The sequence below is a fragment of the Elaeis guineensis genome, chromosome 3 (assembly GCF_000442705.2).
Source record: "Elaeis guineensis isolate ETL-2024a chromosome 3, EG11, whole genome shotgun sequence".
Classification (NCBI taxonomy): Eukaryota; Viridiplantae; Streptophyta; class Magnoliopsida; order Arecales; family Arecaceae; genus Elaeis; species Elaeis guineensis.
The window spans coordinates 103,075,016-103,093,612 of record NC_025995.2 but is presented as its reverse complement, the minus strand read 5'-3'; the positions used below and the strand labels follow the sequence as shown (position 1 = coordinate 103,093,612).

At 37.4% G+C, this 18,597-nt stretch overlaps 1 protein-coding gene across 3 annotated transcripts; it reads right to left on the bottom strand.

Annotated features, from left to right (window-relative positions):
* Positions 1-1,242: 1,242 nt before the first annotated feature.
* LOC105041316 (oxysterol-binding protein-related protein 1C) lies at positions 1,243-17,727 on the bottom strand. 3 transcript variants are annotated; one of them, XM_010918239.3, is made up of 10 exons: positions 16,973-17,727; positions 16,490-16,846; positions 14,389-14,488; positions 11,557-12,005; positions 9,517-9,672; positions 6,088-6,255; positions 5,870-6,010; positions 2,620-2,850; positions 2,393-2,506; positions 1,243-1,709 (listed from the first exon to the last, which is right to left on the bottom strand). In XM_010918239.3, exons 1-10 carry the CDS (start codon positions 17,507-17,509, stop codon positions 1,542-1,544), a joined length of 2,421 nt encoding a protein of 806 aa, XP_010916541.1. In that variant the 5' UTR covers positions 17,510-17,727; the 3' UTR covers positions 1,243-1,541. The 3 variants fall into 3 exon arrangements, with proteins under 3 accessions (XP_010916541.1, XP_010916540.1, XP_029119298.1); XM_010918238.3 differs by having other exon boundaries at positions 14,377-14,488; positions 16,973-17,724; XM_029263465.2 differs by lacking the exon at positions 16,973-17,727 and having other exon boundaries at positions 14,377-14,484; positions 16,490-16,512.
* Between the last annotated feature and the right edge of the window lie 870 nt (positions 17,728-18,597).

Below are 18,597 nucleotides of genomic sequence, written 5' to 3'. Positions count from 1 at the left end.
TCATCTAAGAGATGGTTAAATCATTTTTCCATCAGTTAGTAAAATAGATATTTAATTTTATTTTTAAAATATTCCATCCTCATTTTCAATACCTCTATCATTCGATACTCAATAACTCAGTCATTCACTTTCTTCGAACCTAAAAAGTATAAAGAGTATTATGAAAAATATGGATAATATTTTTTAGTAATTTATTCAAAAAAGTGGTAATATAGAAGAACATAAATAACAGATTTTGAAACTACTTTTTCACACGTAAAAGAATATGAATAAATTATTTTTTTATCTAATTATTATCTGAAAAAAATTTATATAGAAAAATATAAATTTTTAGATAAATTTTTTATCCACAAAAGAATGAATCCTTGGAGTAAGAACTGAAATAAATGAACCTGTAATTTAAGATAGGTGGATAGCTACGATGGCATAACTTTTTAAGCCATGCTTACGATGAACCTCATCATAGCTTCAAATTGATCACCCATCCTCACAGGAAAAAGATCTATCTATTCTTTTGCAAATCCATCTATCATCAGAGTGCAGTATATGGTCTTACTAAACTCGCATGAAGGCGACAAATCAAAGAATCAACTTTGGCATTTCATGATGGACGCTACCGCGTTTACCCAAAAACATCCCGGAAACAGGTAGAAACCCCGTTTGTTTGGTACCAAACACGGTGGGAAGGTGATTAATGAGGGCAGACATGCCAACTTTGCCACAAGGTTCAGAAAAAAAAAAACCATGAGTTGGGTAGTAGGTCTTCAAGAAGGTTCTGGCGGAGACGAGCATCCTTCCTTTCATTATAGGCAAGTTCCGGCTCACGTGTAGATGAAGGTAAGAAGAGTACCAGGACCATGACTTTTATCAGGCAAAAGAAAATTACTGCCTGAATTCAACAGGAATCTTTACCATGATAAGAACAGGTGTCATGGTACGATGAGATAAAAAATGGAGACACTATCATGCGGTGAAAGAAATAGTTCACTGCATGGCCTCGATGACGTTTGACCGGAAATGATTCAATTCAGCACAAGGAGGAGTGCTGGCAAAATCGGACACAAAAAGAATCCGTCGCCAATTAAACACCCACAGGTAACGTTCGACTCGACTCTGAAAGGCCACCCAGGGAACAAAATGAAATCTTTCTTATCAGACGTGTATGGTAAATTCCAGCATGCAAGACATCAATAGGATATATGTTGATTCTCTATCAAACATAGAAAGCAAGAAGCGGCCGCGTGGAAAAAGCAACACCGGTATATTTCTTGGCTCTTTCAGCGGCCATTTTTTATCTCAATATTTCCCAAATCATTTTGCTGCAAGAGCTGGGGAACAATACAGTTCTTTTATTCTATTCTATATATAAACAATATTGGAAATACCATCTCCCTTGTTTACAAGCCACATGGCACCTTGACTGCTCGAGAATGGCGAGCATGTAGACTGGAATCACGGGATACCACCACAGGGAAAGAGAAGGGGGAAGTGGAGGTGAAGAACGGTAAGAGAGAGAGCCTGCCCCTATTCCAAACCGGCGGTCAGTCAATTATTTGATCACCAGGGATTTGGCCGAAGATATCAGGACACCCATCCCAATTGCCCTTTTCCTTGGCCTCCCAGTAACCGCCGATATAGCGGTATGTGTCGCTTCCTCTATCTTTTGCAAACCACCGAGGCTTCCAGCCCCTTTCCTGCATCTTCCGTGCCTGCATCAAACACGGCATCTTAAGATTTTTGAAAACAGATCGTGCATCGAAAGGAAAAAAGCAGGACATGCTGATGCTAGGCAGTGGAAGGTAGCCACACACAAACCCAACATCAGCCCCTCGAGTTTATGTGCTGATGGACAAGTGCATGCCCAAGCAGGCATGACAGTAAGGACACCAGCCTATCAACTTGCAATACACTGGTATATCTCCTATAAGGTTAGGAGGAAAGAACTCGAGAGGAAAAGCCAGCAAATATCAGGTACTATTTACCTAGTTTGATGAATTGAAGAAACACTAAATGCCATTGATCATCTAACTTTCTTGATCTGGATAGTGTTGCAAGAACCAAATGCATCATATGAGCAACAAACCAATCCAATTACCCTAGATGTGCAATGAATTTAGAAAATTGATCCGGTAAAAGCTGCATGTGGTCGTGCACAAACCACTCATCTTTCATTTTCTTATTTCAATTGCTGCAGAAGACTCATTCATGAGCTAGCAGCACTGATGACACGGGGGACTGTGCCAGCCCTATTGCTGACAATCCTAAAATAGAATTATACAAAGATTAAAGGGCTCGCAGGTTGAGGACTTGTGATGGGCTCCAATTCTACTAGCACTCTGGCTAAGCTCGCCAGGAAAAACAAAGTTTGGTAATGAATTGATATGAAATTAACCTGCCGCTGCCGCTGCTCTAGTCTCAATTTCTCTGCATTTGCCATTTCATACTCCCCATTCTCCAGGCACCTTTGATCAGGTCTTAGCCTTGAATCTGTGGGTGGCAGCTTTTCCTGCTCATCATTTGAGACAACAGCAGATATTGCAACAAGAAAGTTTTTAGTTATAGCTGACACTAGTGAACTTGCAAAAGAGAGATGGGTGGGCAGAAGTTAAAGCTTTTCACCTTTAGTCCAGGGGTGAGTTCATTCACTGTAATTGCAAAGCGTGTGAGGTTGTATCTGGTGGGGTTCTTAGGTGGTTTGCCACATTTCCATAATATGCAGGCCTCAGACAATGGTTCAGATCCCTTGCCCTTACCTGAGCAATCTCCATGTACAAAATGCATGCTCTCATCCCATTTTCCAAAGAGTGTTGCCGCTATTTTCCCATTCCGATCTTGAATTATGCCATGCACCTGAAAATGCAATTGTAGGTTATGTAACAACAGTATGTTTCATTTGTCAAGTGAACACGCTGGATCCACTGGGTCCCAATCAACAACAATCAACAGAAATGTTATAAACACCAGAGTAATTTAGTTAGAAAAATCTTAAAAAATCACATGTACCCCAAGTCTCCAACTGCTTTATTTATTTTTGAGATGCTCCCCAAATATAACAAAAAAGGGAAGTTATTAGAAGAATCAATTTACTACCACAATTAAGTCATAATCACAATCATCTAACCTTTTCCCAACTGATAAAATTATTACAATAAGTCAGAATTAGACCATTGATTGAGAGTCAACTCCTACCAATTAGATTGGCAACAACCAGGCAACAAGAAAAAATTAGTACCTTAACTGGTTCATAATCATGGTAACTCCACAATCTCACAAAAAATAGTTAACATGCCTCTTAGCATTGTTTGGTCATATGATAGAGTTCGACCAAAGGTGAAGAAAACCAAACTTAGGATAGCAAATGCTGCATGTGTATGAAAGTTTAAATACTTTTTTTCAAGTAACTCCGACTGATAAGTAGCAGTCTGCATGATGAAAGTAAAGAGGTCAAACACAGTTTGAAGATTATCTGATGATGCAGTGATAGCATTTACTGATGAAGTTAGCTGACAGGAGTGCTTCATTGTGCTATTGTCGAATGTGTATATGGGTTGATTTCACTGTTGAATAAAATAGTCACTTATGCTCAACCTCGAGCACTCAAACATCAAAACCAAATGACATTATCATCTGAGTTGTCCTTAAACACTTGCCGCTACTGCCTCTCAACCATAAACATCACATGCTGCATACAACTGTGCTCTTAGGTCATGTATTGACAACAAGGTGACACTACAGAATTTATCAGCAATAACTACTAGATTGACTTCATTGTCAGTGATTAGACTTTAGACTTATAAACACCGGGAACATGCGATCAGCAACACTAATGAGAATATAATATGATGATAGATGGAAAACCTTATTATTTTAATCAGAGGACAAAAGGAAACCAGAGGAGGAAAAAAGTTCATAATTTTTGGGTCAAATTTGTTTTCACATTGGAAGTATGTTCATATCTGAATAAAACAAATTTTGCGGAAGAACAAGAGCAAAAAAAAAAAAAGGGAAAAATGAGGGAGAAGAAGATGAGGCAGCAAGAAAGGAGCAAAGGTGAGGGATGAGAAGTAGAATAAAAATAATAAAAATCTGCTATAGGATATGAATATATTTGAGTTTGAAATAAAATAGTGAGAATGTGAGAGTATTTGTGGGAGTGGGAACAGTGTCCTTGCAATCCAAAGCCCTAAACGCATTTTCATTCACAAAATTACCAAATAACACCCAATGTTCACATTCCTCCCTTCAATCGAGTACGGGAAAATCAAACCATCTTAGAGCACCCAAAATACCCCTGAAAGTAACTTGATTAAGTGAGGGTTTGGATTGGATATGAATTACAGTTTTATTGATTTTATTATACATCAGCCATTACTTTTGTGCTGAATTTAGAACGTGTTAATAAAGCTCAAATAGGACTGCTTAAATCATTATAGTTTAAATAATAACTAACAAAAGTTGCTCAAATGATAAGTCATTAAGGATAGATTCTGTGAGAGTTTGTTTGTTTTATTAAGGATAGATTCTGAAGAGAAGGACAAAAGTTTTTGGTTGGGAAAAACCATCCACTTTCTCCTGCCCCCTTTCTTTATTCCTTTTATCTTCTTCCTAGTTCCCCTTTTCAAACTATCTGATGACAAAACTAAACTCTTCTTCTTCTCGTCCTTCTCTTTCCACCTCTCCTAGCGATACTCAAAGCTGAATCCATCTTATGTAAGGTAAGGCCTATACAATCACATACAGAACATACTTCATAGTATGCTATCCACTTCAAACATCTTTTAACAATCACAGAATGATTATTATTAAAATGAAGCCTTCATTGTTTGAATGTCTGAATTCATGTATGTCCTAAGAATGCAACTACTGGTTATATGCACACAGCACCCCTTATATTCAAAGCACATCTTCCTTGTATGCTTCCTATTTACTATTCATGTAAATGAAGTCTTCCAGCTTCGTACCCCAAAAAATGAAAGTCTTCCAGCTATATACTACATTTTTCTTCATTCTCTCTCATGAAAAGTTCCTAAGTAACCTGTAGTTATATTCTTGTCCCAAAACCTGTGCGAGGCTTTATTAATAGATCCTCAACTACAATTCCTAGGAAGAGCAACTTGTAATGTCAGTGCAAGATTTCCATATACTCGATATTATTCCACATATCCATATGGGAAAAGTATAATGCAAGTGATGTGACCAAATTACATTTTCCTTGGCTTACCATTATATGACAGCAACAGACATGCACAACCGATCCGCGCAATATGTTGTCGGTTATGGAAAATAACTCATTCCATATTGTTCTGCAACAAGATTGAGCAGATTGCTGCAACCATCAGTTAGCTTGACGTTCACACATCCATGACTTGTACAAACATCCTGGGTTAAATCTTCTTCGCGAGGAGGTTATTTAAGTGCTACTTGAGTTCCAACAAAACAACCTCAATATCATTCTACCTGACTCTAATTTATGAGATATGCTGGCAAACAACCTAGTCTAAGTATGACTGGTAAAGAAAAAGGGCATCCTAAGCTCCCGTCACTAGAGGTCTAGGGAGGGTTAGATGTACATAGCCTTATCCTTGCATGCATAGAGTCTGTTTACACGTTTTGAACCCATGATACCCACATCCCAATAACGCAATCTTATCATTGCGCCAAGTCCCTCCCTCTTATGATTGGTATAAATGGTTAACAGATGTTGTCTGTACCAAAAAAAGAGTCTAATAAAAGTTATAGACATCGAATTATTAGACCAAATGATATTCAAATAACATAGGTACTGAACAAGGGATGAGACTATATGATGCTTTCATCAATGTAGTTTAATTTCAAGAAGAGTTAAGGCAACGAAAAAGGAGAAAATCACCTGATGGGGGTTGCGGTCTATTATTGACTGCTCCTTGAACTTCAGTTTACAAGAGTATTCACGATTTCCTTGTATGCGCATAGTACCATAATGATCACAATAAAGTTTTCCCAATATAAGGTTGTAGATGGAAGTGGTCACCTGATATAGCACTTCTCAGATTTCAAGGGGAAAAAAAACCAAAAGCAGAGTATAAATCTCATGCATAGATCCAATACCTTGCTCCATTGAAAAATTTCACCATCGTCAAACTCAAGTGTTAGAACACCAACAGGATCAAGCTGTATTGAACGACCCCAAAACTTGCTTTTTAAATTACTATCTCCCCAAAATTTCCATCCATTACCCTCACAGTGACATGCGACAATCATAGGGTGATGACTGACCTGAACAAGTAGCGAAACAAACTACTAACCACCTTGCTGTCTTGCAGCCATTCTCCAGACATGAAAAGGTTCATATAATATGAATACAGTAACAATGCATCAAACTAAAGTGAAAAAAGATAAAGTGGAGAAGGGAAAAGAGTAAACAAAAGAAATGATGATAGAAATTAAAAAGAAGAGAAATGAAAAAAAATAAAAAAAGCAAGTAGAAAATATGATGAATATGCACCCCAGTAAATAAAGATGAATTCACTGCATTAAACTACAGCAAAGAAGGGAAAAAGAAAACAGGAAATGATAATGGTGAATTGGTGATATACGAAGAAGCGGAGAAGTGCAAAAAGCAAACAAAAGAAATTGTGAACATGCACCCCAGTAATTATAGATAAATAGAATAGAGGGTGAAAATACGAGCCTAGCACTGGACCAATTAAGAAACATAACAAATGTGGCATGCTTTATGATGACATAGTAAAACCAGTGCACTAAATAGTGTGAAGTTATGCATCTTGTTGGCATGTAGACTAGAAGGTGAAGCAGTCACACTACCAATAACTTTTAAGTTATAGTACGCAACACCCTTTCTTTGCTATGTAGTTAATTTCAAACATTGGATTTTCTGCCTCATCAGACTACAAATGCAAAAAATCAAAACTAGGATTGACCTGTTGTCGAGGAATAATTTGATGCTTTTCATACTAGTCTGCAACAATCTGGTCAGATCTAATTTCAAGTACCATGTACATCAGATGGTGGGGTTTTTTGCATGCATACTTTCCAAAGCATGCTTACCACATATAAAGCCATTAAAATCTATTTGAACACCAACCCTGTAAAACTGTTGGACTATTTGCATATAGGCCTGATTGTCTTCCATAAACCTAACCACCTTCATGTTGTGAGCTCATCAAAAGGAGCAAATGATCTACACAATTTGAATCAACCATATCTAGGAACACTATCTTCTTGTCCACCAACTATTCTGTGGAATGGTCCCTCTGGACATGTGCTCCTTACCGCCGGGGCTGGACTTGCACCAACCCTGGTTAACACCAAATGATATTCACACATGCAAAATGCATTTATAAGTAAACATAATAGGTTTTAGATGTATATATGCAAAAAAAATATGCTAAGCCCATTCCACAATTTAAGGGTTTTTGTTTGGCATATATCGTAAGTCTTATATTCCTTGTCCACCACCAAGTGGGATAGTCCCTACGACATGTGTTCCTCAACACTATGGGTGGATTTGCACCAACTCTAGTTAATGATATGAAAGTATGTAAAAAGCATTTATAAATAAAAAGCAATGGATTTTAGAGGTGTATATGCAAAAGTATTAACAGATAAACTATATGATGCTAAGCCCATCCAATAACACTATCTTCCTTGCCGCCATCTACTTTGAGGGATGGTCCCTCCTAGCATTTCCTTAACATAGAAGTGGATTTGCACCAACCCTTGCTAACACTGAATGATATGCATATATGCAAAAGGCATTTGCAAGCAGATATAATGGATTTTAGAGGTGTATATGCAAAAATATTAACAGATGATCTATGCAATGCTAAGTTCATTCAATAATTAAAGAGTAATTGTAGGTGCAAGCCACTTCTAGCCTCAAGTCAAGGGGACTTCAAGTAGTGAGCTACTATTAAACTCCCAATAAGTATGCTTTTTTCATCATTCCATCTCCGCTACTTCTTGACAGATAAAATACTAGCTGATAAAATAGTAATTGACATATATGCAAAAATACTAACAAACGATATATGTGATGCAAGTTCATTCAATAACCAAAGGGTATTGCATGTTAGGAGTAAGACACTTCTAGCTGCAATCCCAGGAGCATTTCCAGTTGTAAGCTACTACTACACTATTAGTAAGTATGTTTTTCTCCTCGTTCCATGAATGCGACAACTTGACACATAAAATTTTGTTGATATTGGCTTTTGTTGAAAAAACATTGTCAAAGGTGGTCAGGTGCATGGGCAGTCCATTTGCTCAAGGGACTGCTGCTTTTGGGATCCCAAGCAATGCGGCTGACTAGACAAGCCCAGGGCCACGTTGTAGTCACAAGGCTGTTTTGGCTGTCTAGCTTGGAAATTTTTAAAATATTTTCCTGTACATACATCTTAAAAGATATAAGCAATTCCTCTCCTTGATAGTTGCACTATATTCTAAAGAAAGAGAGATAAGAGTAGTGCAGAAATATATGATGGGAATATATATCAGTGATTCTATGAACACACTCTTCTTTGTAAATTCATCCGTCAAATGCCCTCTATAAGATTTTAAATTGAGAAGCAAGAAAAGAACACAATCTAAAGGTGTGCATACATTTATCTGTATGCTTTACCAGTCAATGAGATACAAACCATCTATCACTTGTCCCCTCTTAAATTGAGTCCAACTACCATTCATCAAATACCCTTTCGGTATCCAGATGTTTGATAAGGAACGGGCAACCAAAAGCACCTTACCATCAGATAATCATGCAACTTTTAGTCATTTTTTTTATTATTCCTCTAAATGTTACTAGTGAAAGTTTCATAATATGTTATTAGAAAACTATTGGATCTATACATGGAACTATCAATTGTCACATCCATAAGAGTCTCATGGATGGTTATTTACAATCTGGAAACCCAAAGGATGTTAAAAGAGAGGCCAGGCCCTACGGGAGCATTCATGGAGGTTACGAGAAAGGATGTGAAAACTTGAAGTGGACTTTGGATGCAGCCATTTCTAGGAATGACTAGTGAAAAATTCATAAAGCAAACCAAAAAGGTATGGATAATACTTCGTGTTTATGGTCATAAAAAAGTAATCATCTTCTTCAATTAATGTAACTAATTGTGGAATTTCAACTGTAGCACTTGAACTAAGATACTGCTTCAATTAATGAGAGCATGGAAAGTAAAACAATAGAAAACTTGCAAAAGGATGCCAGTGAGCTGTGACAACAATATTTGTAAGAAAAAACTGTTATTTATTTAAATCTTATGATAAATATGGTGATAGTGCCACTATCCAAGATGAACTTAGGATCTCTCCACTGAGGATGGGGGGTGCCAACATGCAGAGATAAGTCTGATTGGTTAACTCTCAGTTTTTAAGATTTAAGTTAAAAATTTTAAATATACTGAAAAAAGGAGGATTCCAGATAATAACAACAAAAGTAGGATCACAGAATCCGGATTCCAGGAATAAATAAAAAATTGATATCAACAATGGAAATGCATTAGTTAACCAAACCTTTTCTGAGAAAAACCGGAGGCCTTTGTCTGGATAATGAGCCTCATATGTTTCACCCAAAAGTGGATTGAAAGGCTTGCAATGCCTGCCCTCAGTTGAAGAATATCCAGAAACAGCAAATGCAGCAACATTAAGAATCCTCATAAGACCATTTCCCTAGAAATTACATCAAGATTCAAATATCAAATGAATATGTAAAAGAATCCTGCCAACAACATGAACAGGACACCATCGCATATGACAGTAGACTGTGTGATTCCAAAGCAAAAGTTCGCATGCCATTGACTATGATGGTAATCATTCTAATGATTATTTTTATGCAAAATGGGGTACTCCAAAAAGTTCAAAAGTACCTTGCAATATAATAAGACTAGTAACATTAATTCTACAACATGGAATGCACTCAAAAGTCCAAACTACTATTTACAGAAAGCCCTTTTACATATTCTTGTCAAATCAAAAACATTTAACTTAAAAAAGTTTACATCCATATACAAGCACCCTGTACTGATAATATCTAGCAGACATTGTATTTGCATTAAAAAGTATATCTTACAAGGAAAACTCTTAATAAAACATATTGGCACTTGTGGTCAGAAAGTAGAGAACAATATGAATATTTCTCAATGAAAGCATTCTAGAATATGTTGGAATGGCAACTTTGAGTCAGCACATGGGCACAAACTTCCCACAGTCACGGGAGTTGTGGCTATTTACAACCACAAAATGGATAAATCTGATTCCAACCTACATATCGAATCGTGGATAATCAGGGAAGGTGCATTCATGAAAGTTAGTAACATAAATTTCTTCAAGCATATTCAAATAGATCTTGAATCAAGTTTCTCTTTGAGGTCAACCAAAAAAACATTCTTATGCACTGAATCCAAGTAATTAACTGCAGAAGCACACATATTGCCATAATCCAAGGTAAATAATAATAAATCCAGCCTATTTAAATACAGCATCTACCACAAAATTATTTAACAATGAAATGCCAAAGATTATGGTCCTGTTCCTTCCTCTTTGACCTTGAAACTTCCATGAAAGTTGTCAATAAAAAATTACAAATATTTCTATGTTAGCTTGCCTCTTTAATTAGACTTTGTGACTCCAAAAACTTGAAAATATATGCCCAATGAAAACATAATCCTAAGACCCAAATCAACTGTTAAATCAGACACCATACGTAAAAATTCATGCTCATCATTCTGTTTAGATAATTTAACACGTGATGATATGAAGTTGCTCAGAATAACATAAAAGATTAAGGAACATTGAGACATGAAAATTTCATGTGTTAATATGGAATACAAATTATTGTCGAGAGCAACTATACATGAACAATAGGCAGAAGTGATTAGTTTGAGAGAAATTTCAAAATGGCAAGTCAAGTCAAATGGATACAAGAGCTTCATTCTTATGGAGATCTTCAAAAAATGATGCACGGTAACAAACAATATACTCAATGCATTATGACGTTGTGCAAAACAATCACAATTGCATTTTCAAATATAATCAACAGACCATATCCCATCACAAATCACCACATTCTGCACCATTATTTGGATGCTAATGTTGGAAAAACTAGTACTTAATAGTGAATACAGAAATCCACATGCACGTATAAAGTGAATGTTTGTAAATTATGAAAATGTAGAACAGACAGGACAACTGCACAACAACAATAACACTCATATTTGGGAATCCATAAGCTAAATTGCTTACCCATACCTTGTAACACATATGGCAAGCATACTTGTACGCCATATGCTATGCTAACTTTAATTCCCAAATATCTAGGCAACAGAAACTTTTACGCAAAATCGAATCATTATTTCTGTTTTTTTTTTTTAATCATGAAGGATTTTCATTGCCAGTGTCAGCATTAGAAGAAATAATAAAAAACAAAAATAGGGACAGAAATAACAAAAAAAAAAAGAAAGATTTTTCACTATTTGTGATACCTAAAATTGAATTATCATTCATACATGAATCATGAAAATAAGAAAAAGATTTTCCGTGCATATAAGAACCTACCTTTCTGCCCCACTCATATGCACGGTCAAGAAGGTAAGAGTACTCCAGATCTTCAAAACATTTCTGTAATGATGACAGTGGTTCATTAAAATACACAGGAAGACAAACTTTGGTGAGATCTTTTCCAATGTTATCCTTAATCATCGACCAGAGGCTCACTCCTTTCTCTTTTTCAATTGGATCAGGCAACTTTTTACGTCTCCTAACATATGAGTAGTTAGTTCCCATGGTCCTCATCAACGAGCCAACACCATCAACCTGACCAACTCCGTAAAGTTCCTCATCATCAGAATCAATTTCAGATTTATGAAATTCAGATTCACTGCTTTTAAAAGAACTTGATGAGAGAAAATCTCGTGTATCAAAAAATGCATTTTCTTCATCATCAGTCTCCTCTTCAGCAGCATCATGCCTTTCGTTCTCATCCTCAGTTTCACTGGCACTTCCTTCTGAACAAAGCATGTCCCACAAATAAGTACAATTGAAAAACCAGATGATCAGCTATGGAAAACAAAAACACGCACATATTACATATTCAAGATGGAAGACCAATCTTAATAGGGTGAAAGGCCAAGAAAAGAATCATACACCAATTTTCATAGTACAATAAATTTTCCAGGAAGAGAACCATCCAAGGTCTGCAGTACCGAGTTCACTTAAATATTTCAAAAATGGGGCCTCTGCGTCGAGTGAATTTGGATGTGGGAGTGTGGCAGCATCTAGGAAGTGAGTGAGGGTGTTAGACTTTGAAGAGCACCCTAGCTACAAGATTTTGGCTACTAAATTGAAGACACCACACTCAAATATGGTATTAAAAAATAACACGTAAGAATAATATATGCAGACCCATAAAACAACCACAATTAAACCATATATGGTCCACACTGAACTGCTTTACCTTTTTTCTGGAATTATTATCAATTTCAACTTATAAATGGATCAGTGATTGAGATCCCACTCAGTTTGTTAGGAAGCTTCAGTATATGGGATGAAAGCATGAAAAAGTAATTGTGGATCTTATTTTCTTTATTGCCTCATGAAAAAATGGATTATTTGCTGTCCAAATAACACTGTAATTATCACAGTAAAAGAGCATCCGAGTACTAATCATGATACCCAATTCAGAGATAATGTGATAAAGCCATAGGAACTACACTACAATGTGAAGCACTACATGTCACTTGGCTACACTAGGATCAGAGAGAATGTCTAGCTTCTTAATCTTCTGAATAATGCCAAAGGTCTTGGGGAAACCAATAGTATAATCATAAAGTTAAATGGTTCAATAGGAACATGCATGAACATAAAGCTTTAGCAAGGACAATAAAAGAAAGATAAATTGTATGACCAATACTAAGGAGGGTTTTACATCTTGGCGAGACGGGAGGGCGTCCTGGCGGCTTGGGACTCTGAAACCCACTCTTGTGGGAAGAGAAGAAGAAAGAGGAAAGAAAAAAAGGAACATGAAAAGTAAAAAGTGAAAGGAAAGAAGAAGAAAAATGAAAAAAAGGAAGGGAGAAAAAAAGGAAAGGAAGGAAAGAAAGAAGAAAGAAGAAAGAAGAAGAAAGAGGACAGAAAAAAGAAAGAAAAAGATGAAAACAAGAAAGAAAAGGAAAAGAAAAGGAAGAAAGTTAGAAGAAAAAAAAAGAAAAGAATGAAAGAAAGCAAAAAGAAAAGAAAGGAGAGAGACGGAGGATATCTATTGGGATACATGATCGAGACAATTGCCGTGATAGGATGGCACAAAAGGACATCCCGTTCCATAGAGATACCAGGGCACCTCTATCCCATGGGCTTTAAAATCTTGATACTAAGTATGTAAACAAGGAAAATATCTTGGATACAATACAATATTCAAGATTCAAACAAGTCAAACAAACCAGACAAACCAAATAACTACATGAGGAATTAAGAGGATTCTCTCCATTGATTATTTTGCAATGATTTAGTATTTATTTCATGTATATTTTCTCGGTGATATTGGAATTTTGCACCAGCAATACACATGATTTCTCACTTTTAGAGGGGCACATAACCGAATGAGACATTTTGAAGAGTACTTGTGTAAAAAATTTTTAAGGACTAAATTCTTAAAATATTATGGTATTTTAACTTTTGTTTATAGGATGTCATTCCTCATCAAACCATATGAAAATAAAAAGTTTCAAATCTTTGTAGGAGCATATGCAAGAGCTTCTGATTTTTTGAGGGCACACATGAAAATTTCAATATTTTTGAACAAATATATTTACAATTTTACTTTTTGAGGCACAAATAGGCAAAAAGGCACTTTCTGAATGGTATATATCCCTTTTTAAACCTTTTTTTTTTTTGCAGAAAATGATGTGGGTAAGACCCCTCCAACCACCCAATTTCTTCCCTATTGATGTGAATCAACAAAATAATCCTTTGACTATTTTGCTTCTGCTGTTTCTTGATGTGTAGAAGAATGAAGGTACAAAAACACAAAATAATTGACTCTGTCATTAATTTTATATATGAAAAAAAAAAGAATTGCATGATCCATCCACCAAACATGCCAAGGCTTTTGTCTACACATAGTTAAGTAGATATTAATGGCCCTTCGCATTTCCCATTGAGTATATTCCATTTTAAGTAAAGCATGAGGCAGATTACAGTCAAGAATCAAAGCTTATATTCCAACTAATAGATCACAAAAAAAAAAAAAAAAAAAAAAAAAACTATAACCATTGATGTCTCTCACCCAAAAAAAAAAATCATATGATGAAATCATCAGGCAGGTTACTATACAATTATCACACAAGCAAATAAGCAGTGGGGTATGACAAACCATTCTACCATTCATCATACCACTAGATTTCTCATGTCTTGATCTAGAAGCAGATCCATACTCTTTTGACTGCCTTTGGCTCTCATCGACAAGGGTATTCTCCAAATCAACCTTTTCTGTCTACATAACAAGGCATCAAAGAGTAGTTTTTAAGTAGACAAATATGACATATAAAATAAGATTATCTTGCTAAGCAAAATAAAAATTTCCATATAAATAAGCAGAGACAACATACTTGTCACCACTATATGGAGTATATAAGCATAAGAATAGAAGGGAAATGCTAGTTGCACAGAATGCAGCATAAAAATAGAGGGCAATGCTAATGTATAGAATGCAGTAGTGGACACCATAAAAGAAATCAAATGCTAATAGGTAGCAAATAGTATAAATGAGTACAAATGTTTTAAGTGGTAAGATGGAGAATAATGTCATTTTCTTCATAGCATTTAATCAGTTCATGATATAGCTTCAACAATATTCCTCAAACTTAATGAATAACTAAGCCTTATCAAAAAAAAAAAAAAAAAAAAGTACATCACATATTTAATTTTATAGAAGAAGCCCATAGTCTAACTAGGTACAATTTCAATAAATGAGTTACCTGTTCAGCCTATGCTTTTGTTCTCCTTTTTTTTTCAATGCAAAGCTAAACATAAGTTTTAAGTTGGAACCCATGCACAAGGAGTAACAAGATATATGGAGAACATAAAAAGTTATTTTTCTAAAAATAACAAATTCAACTGAACCCATATCAGTATGTATTATACCAGTATTATATATAATTCTTAACTAATTAGAGGATCAAAATTAAGCTACCACACTCACCCGTTTATGCATGGCTGAAATTCCTCTCTCTCTCCCTCTTGGTTCAGATTGGGGTGGTGGGTGGGGGGTGGGGAGGGGGGAGGGACAATTTCCCAATTTCTCTCATGGACTGTCCACGAATAAATCAACTTTCATCCTCAGCAAATTTCAGCAGATTTTGACCTTTCCAACTTCCTCAAAACAGATGGTACCTTAAACTTAGAACAAAAAAAAAAACTTAAAACACACATTGATTGGTTTCTCCATGAATTCCTTACCTGCACTTGTCCAACATGATCCTAATTGTAATAAAGAAGGTGTAGGAAAGATGATCATGGGATAAGGAGAAAAAAGAGAGTCTTGGATGCAGACAGGTCACTTACATTTTATTAACAGAATTGTGGAGAGAAAAAAAGAGTAGCACCTCCTTAACATGTGTCTTGAACTCTGTGCCATTTTCCTAGAGTCTAGACTAGGGGCACCATATCTTCCTCCAATTTTCAGTTGTTTCCTGACTAAATCACTGAATGCAAAATGAGGTCTGTCATGGGGCGGTCTTTGATGAGGATAGGTTGAACTTGTCGAGAGAAGTCCCAACAAGGTTATGTTGAATATCTAACTGGGTTATGCTGCAACATCTGATGCCACCCAGATCTTTGAACATTATGATAGAATGGATTTGCAAATGTCAAACAAATAAGTAGACTTTCGGTTTGGATTCCTCCATACTCAAAAGTTAGGAAGTATTCAGACTCAGAGAATTTTGTACATACTGAAGTTAGCCTTAAAATTTTCATTCGTTTCAGAGCATTCATTATGCAAAAGCTTGAATTTCGAAAAGAGAATTTACATGAAAACAATAATTAATATAAAATTTGCTGTATACACATCTGGATAAAGCATTCTTGGCATCAAACAGTATCTAGTGGAAAGGAGGTTGGTTTGCACAATCTCGAACAAGTGTGACTGATACTAAACTAATACTGAAATGAATGGCAAATAACCGCATTAGAAGTTTGGTGGGAAATCTAGACGAGTTCACACATTATCACAGAGTACTCATGAAATCAATATGATAATCAATAAATTGAAAACCCATGATTTAAAGAACTTCCTAGATTTTAACATCTTGTCTGGGTTTCTTGATATAATACTTGCTTTCTACAAAATGCATTCAATTAATTCTCTGCAACAACTTACATAAGGCAAGATTAGATACAAAGAATGATCAAGAAAAGATTGCAAATTTCTGTAAAGATCCAATATTGGAGAATGGGAAGAAGCATTGACGAAAAAGAAAGATCCTTTTTATACCTCTAATTGGCGGAGGGTGTCGAGGAGGAGGGACTGCTTCTGTTTAAGGACTACGAGCTGGTTCTGCAGCACAGCAAACTCGGTCCTCATGATATGCTCGCTGTCATGGATGGCGGCCTCGCTGACCCCCTCCTCTTGCAGCCTCTGCCTCAGCTTCTCCGTCGACACTGACACGTTCTCCAACGGCGCCATCAGCTCGCTATTCGACATCCTCGGGAACATCTCCTTCACCGCCTGCAGCGCCTCCATCCATGCCGCCCTGTCCTCCGTCGTCTCCGCCCTCAGGTGCAGCCTCTTCGTTCCCGTAAAGATCGAGAATCTCCTGTCGTCTGATTTGCTCTCTCTAATCGATGAAACCTAAACAAACAAAGATCCATGTAAATTAAGAAAAAAAATCACGAAGAAGAACAAGAAAAGGAACCAAGATGGGATTGGATCCGAAGGGTGGGTAGGGAGAGGAGAAGGGATTGGTTTCTTGCTTGCCTTGAGGTGGACTTCGCCGAAGGGTTTACGGGGGTGATGGGATTGGCCGTTCTTGCTGCGGTACAAGCGGCGCATCGACTCTTCCCCGATGACCTTGGATCCCTTCTCGGTCTCACAGTTGACCTCGATCCGATCCGGCCCGTGGATCTTGTAATAGGAGAGGACGCCATCCTGGAGGACGAACCACCGGGGCCGCCAACCCTTGCCGTAATTGACCCATTTATGGAGGATCCCGGCGATCCCACTGCCGACGATATCATTAATCTTCACCTCTCGGTGGTCCCCGCCGCAAAGGAGGCCTGCCTCGCGTGGCGACGTGGATCGCTGGGGGCCGGCGTCGAAGTCCAACGTCGCCAGCCGGTGGCCGCTACAGCCGGCATGGGCGGGCCAGCGGAACCCGTTGTGGTGATGGTGGGGGGAGGCGGAGTTGGAGCGGACAGGGTGAGGGGGCATGGAAGGTGGGAAGGGGTGCGAGGTAGCGGCCGCGGCGGCAGCGGGGGAGACGGGGACCGTCGGGGCGCAGCAGAAGGGATGCATCCAAAGACGAAGGGGAGGAAAGGAGAGGAAGGAAGGGGGTTCGTGGATCGCGGGGGCGATGGAGGCGGTGATGAGGGCGAGGACGGATCGCCCCCACGTATGGCGACGACGGAGGAGGCGGGGGGCGGGCGATGGTCGCTCGACGTGGCCGCGCAAATCTGCTGCTGTTTTGATTTTGTTTCGGGCGACAGGTCCACCCAACAAACCACCACCGCCCCTCTAAACCAAACCTATATATACTAGCTTATAAATAAAACGAGAGTTATTAATTTATTATTTTTAATCATTTACCCGGTCACTGTTGCTTAATAATAATAATAATAATAACCCATTACCAATGGTGAACTAGAAGCATATTTTCTTTTAGGGGAAAAAATATCGATTGGGGTGAGAGAGGCTAATCCAGAGTTCTATTGTTTATTGTAATATGCTAGGGGCAGGAAAAGATGATTCGAAGGCTGCGAAGCTTCAATTCTTTAGATTGGGTTAGTTAGGATGGAAGCTTCATTTCATGGTTGGACTGCCTTTTCTCTATTTTTTTTTTCTTAAATTTTTACACGTTAATTTTATTAATTAAATGTAAAGTAAACAGTAAGAAGAAAAGTTGTTAATTGTCGGACAAGTTTTTGACGATGGAGGGTTGGTTTGGACTTTCCAACTCCAGGGCCATACCAAGAAGAAACATCGCGGTGCACGATCACATGCCGCGTGGGGAGAGGAGAGTTGGACCACCGGACCCCTTCTCCATCGCTGGCAGAGAGTTCGCTGCCGGCGCTCCGTATCCACACGACAGTTGGGTCAAATACACAACGCGATAGAACACCCCGGATTGGCCGGCCCACCCGATTTTTACTGTACGCCTTCAATTTTTTTTTTTTTTTTTTTTTGATACATTGCGCCTTCCAATTTTGAAATAGTTGTTGCCCCGCTATATATATATATATATATATATATTTTTTTTTTAATTATACCCTAATGCCATCGAGAATGTACTATTATATAGCAATAAATATGGATCGGATAATATCTATCTCAATTTATTTTCATATCAATATAGATAAAAATTTATGTAATCGGCTAATATTTGA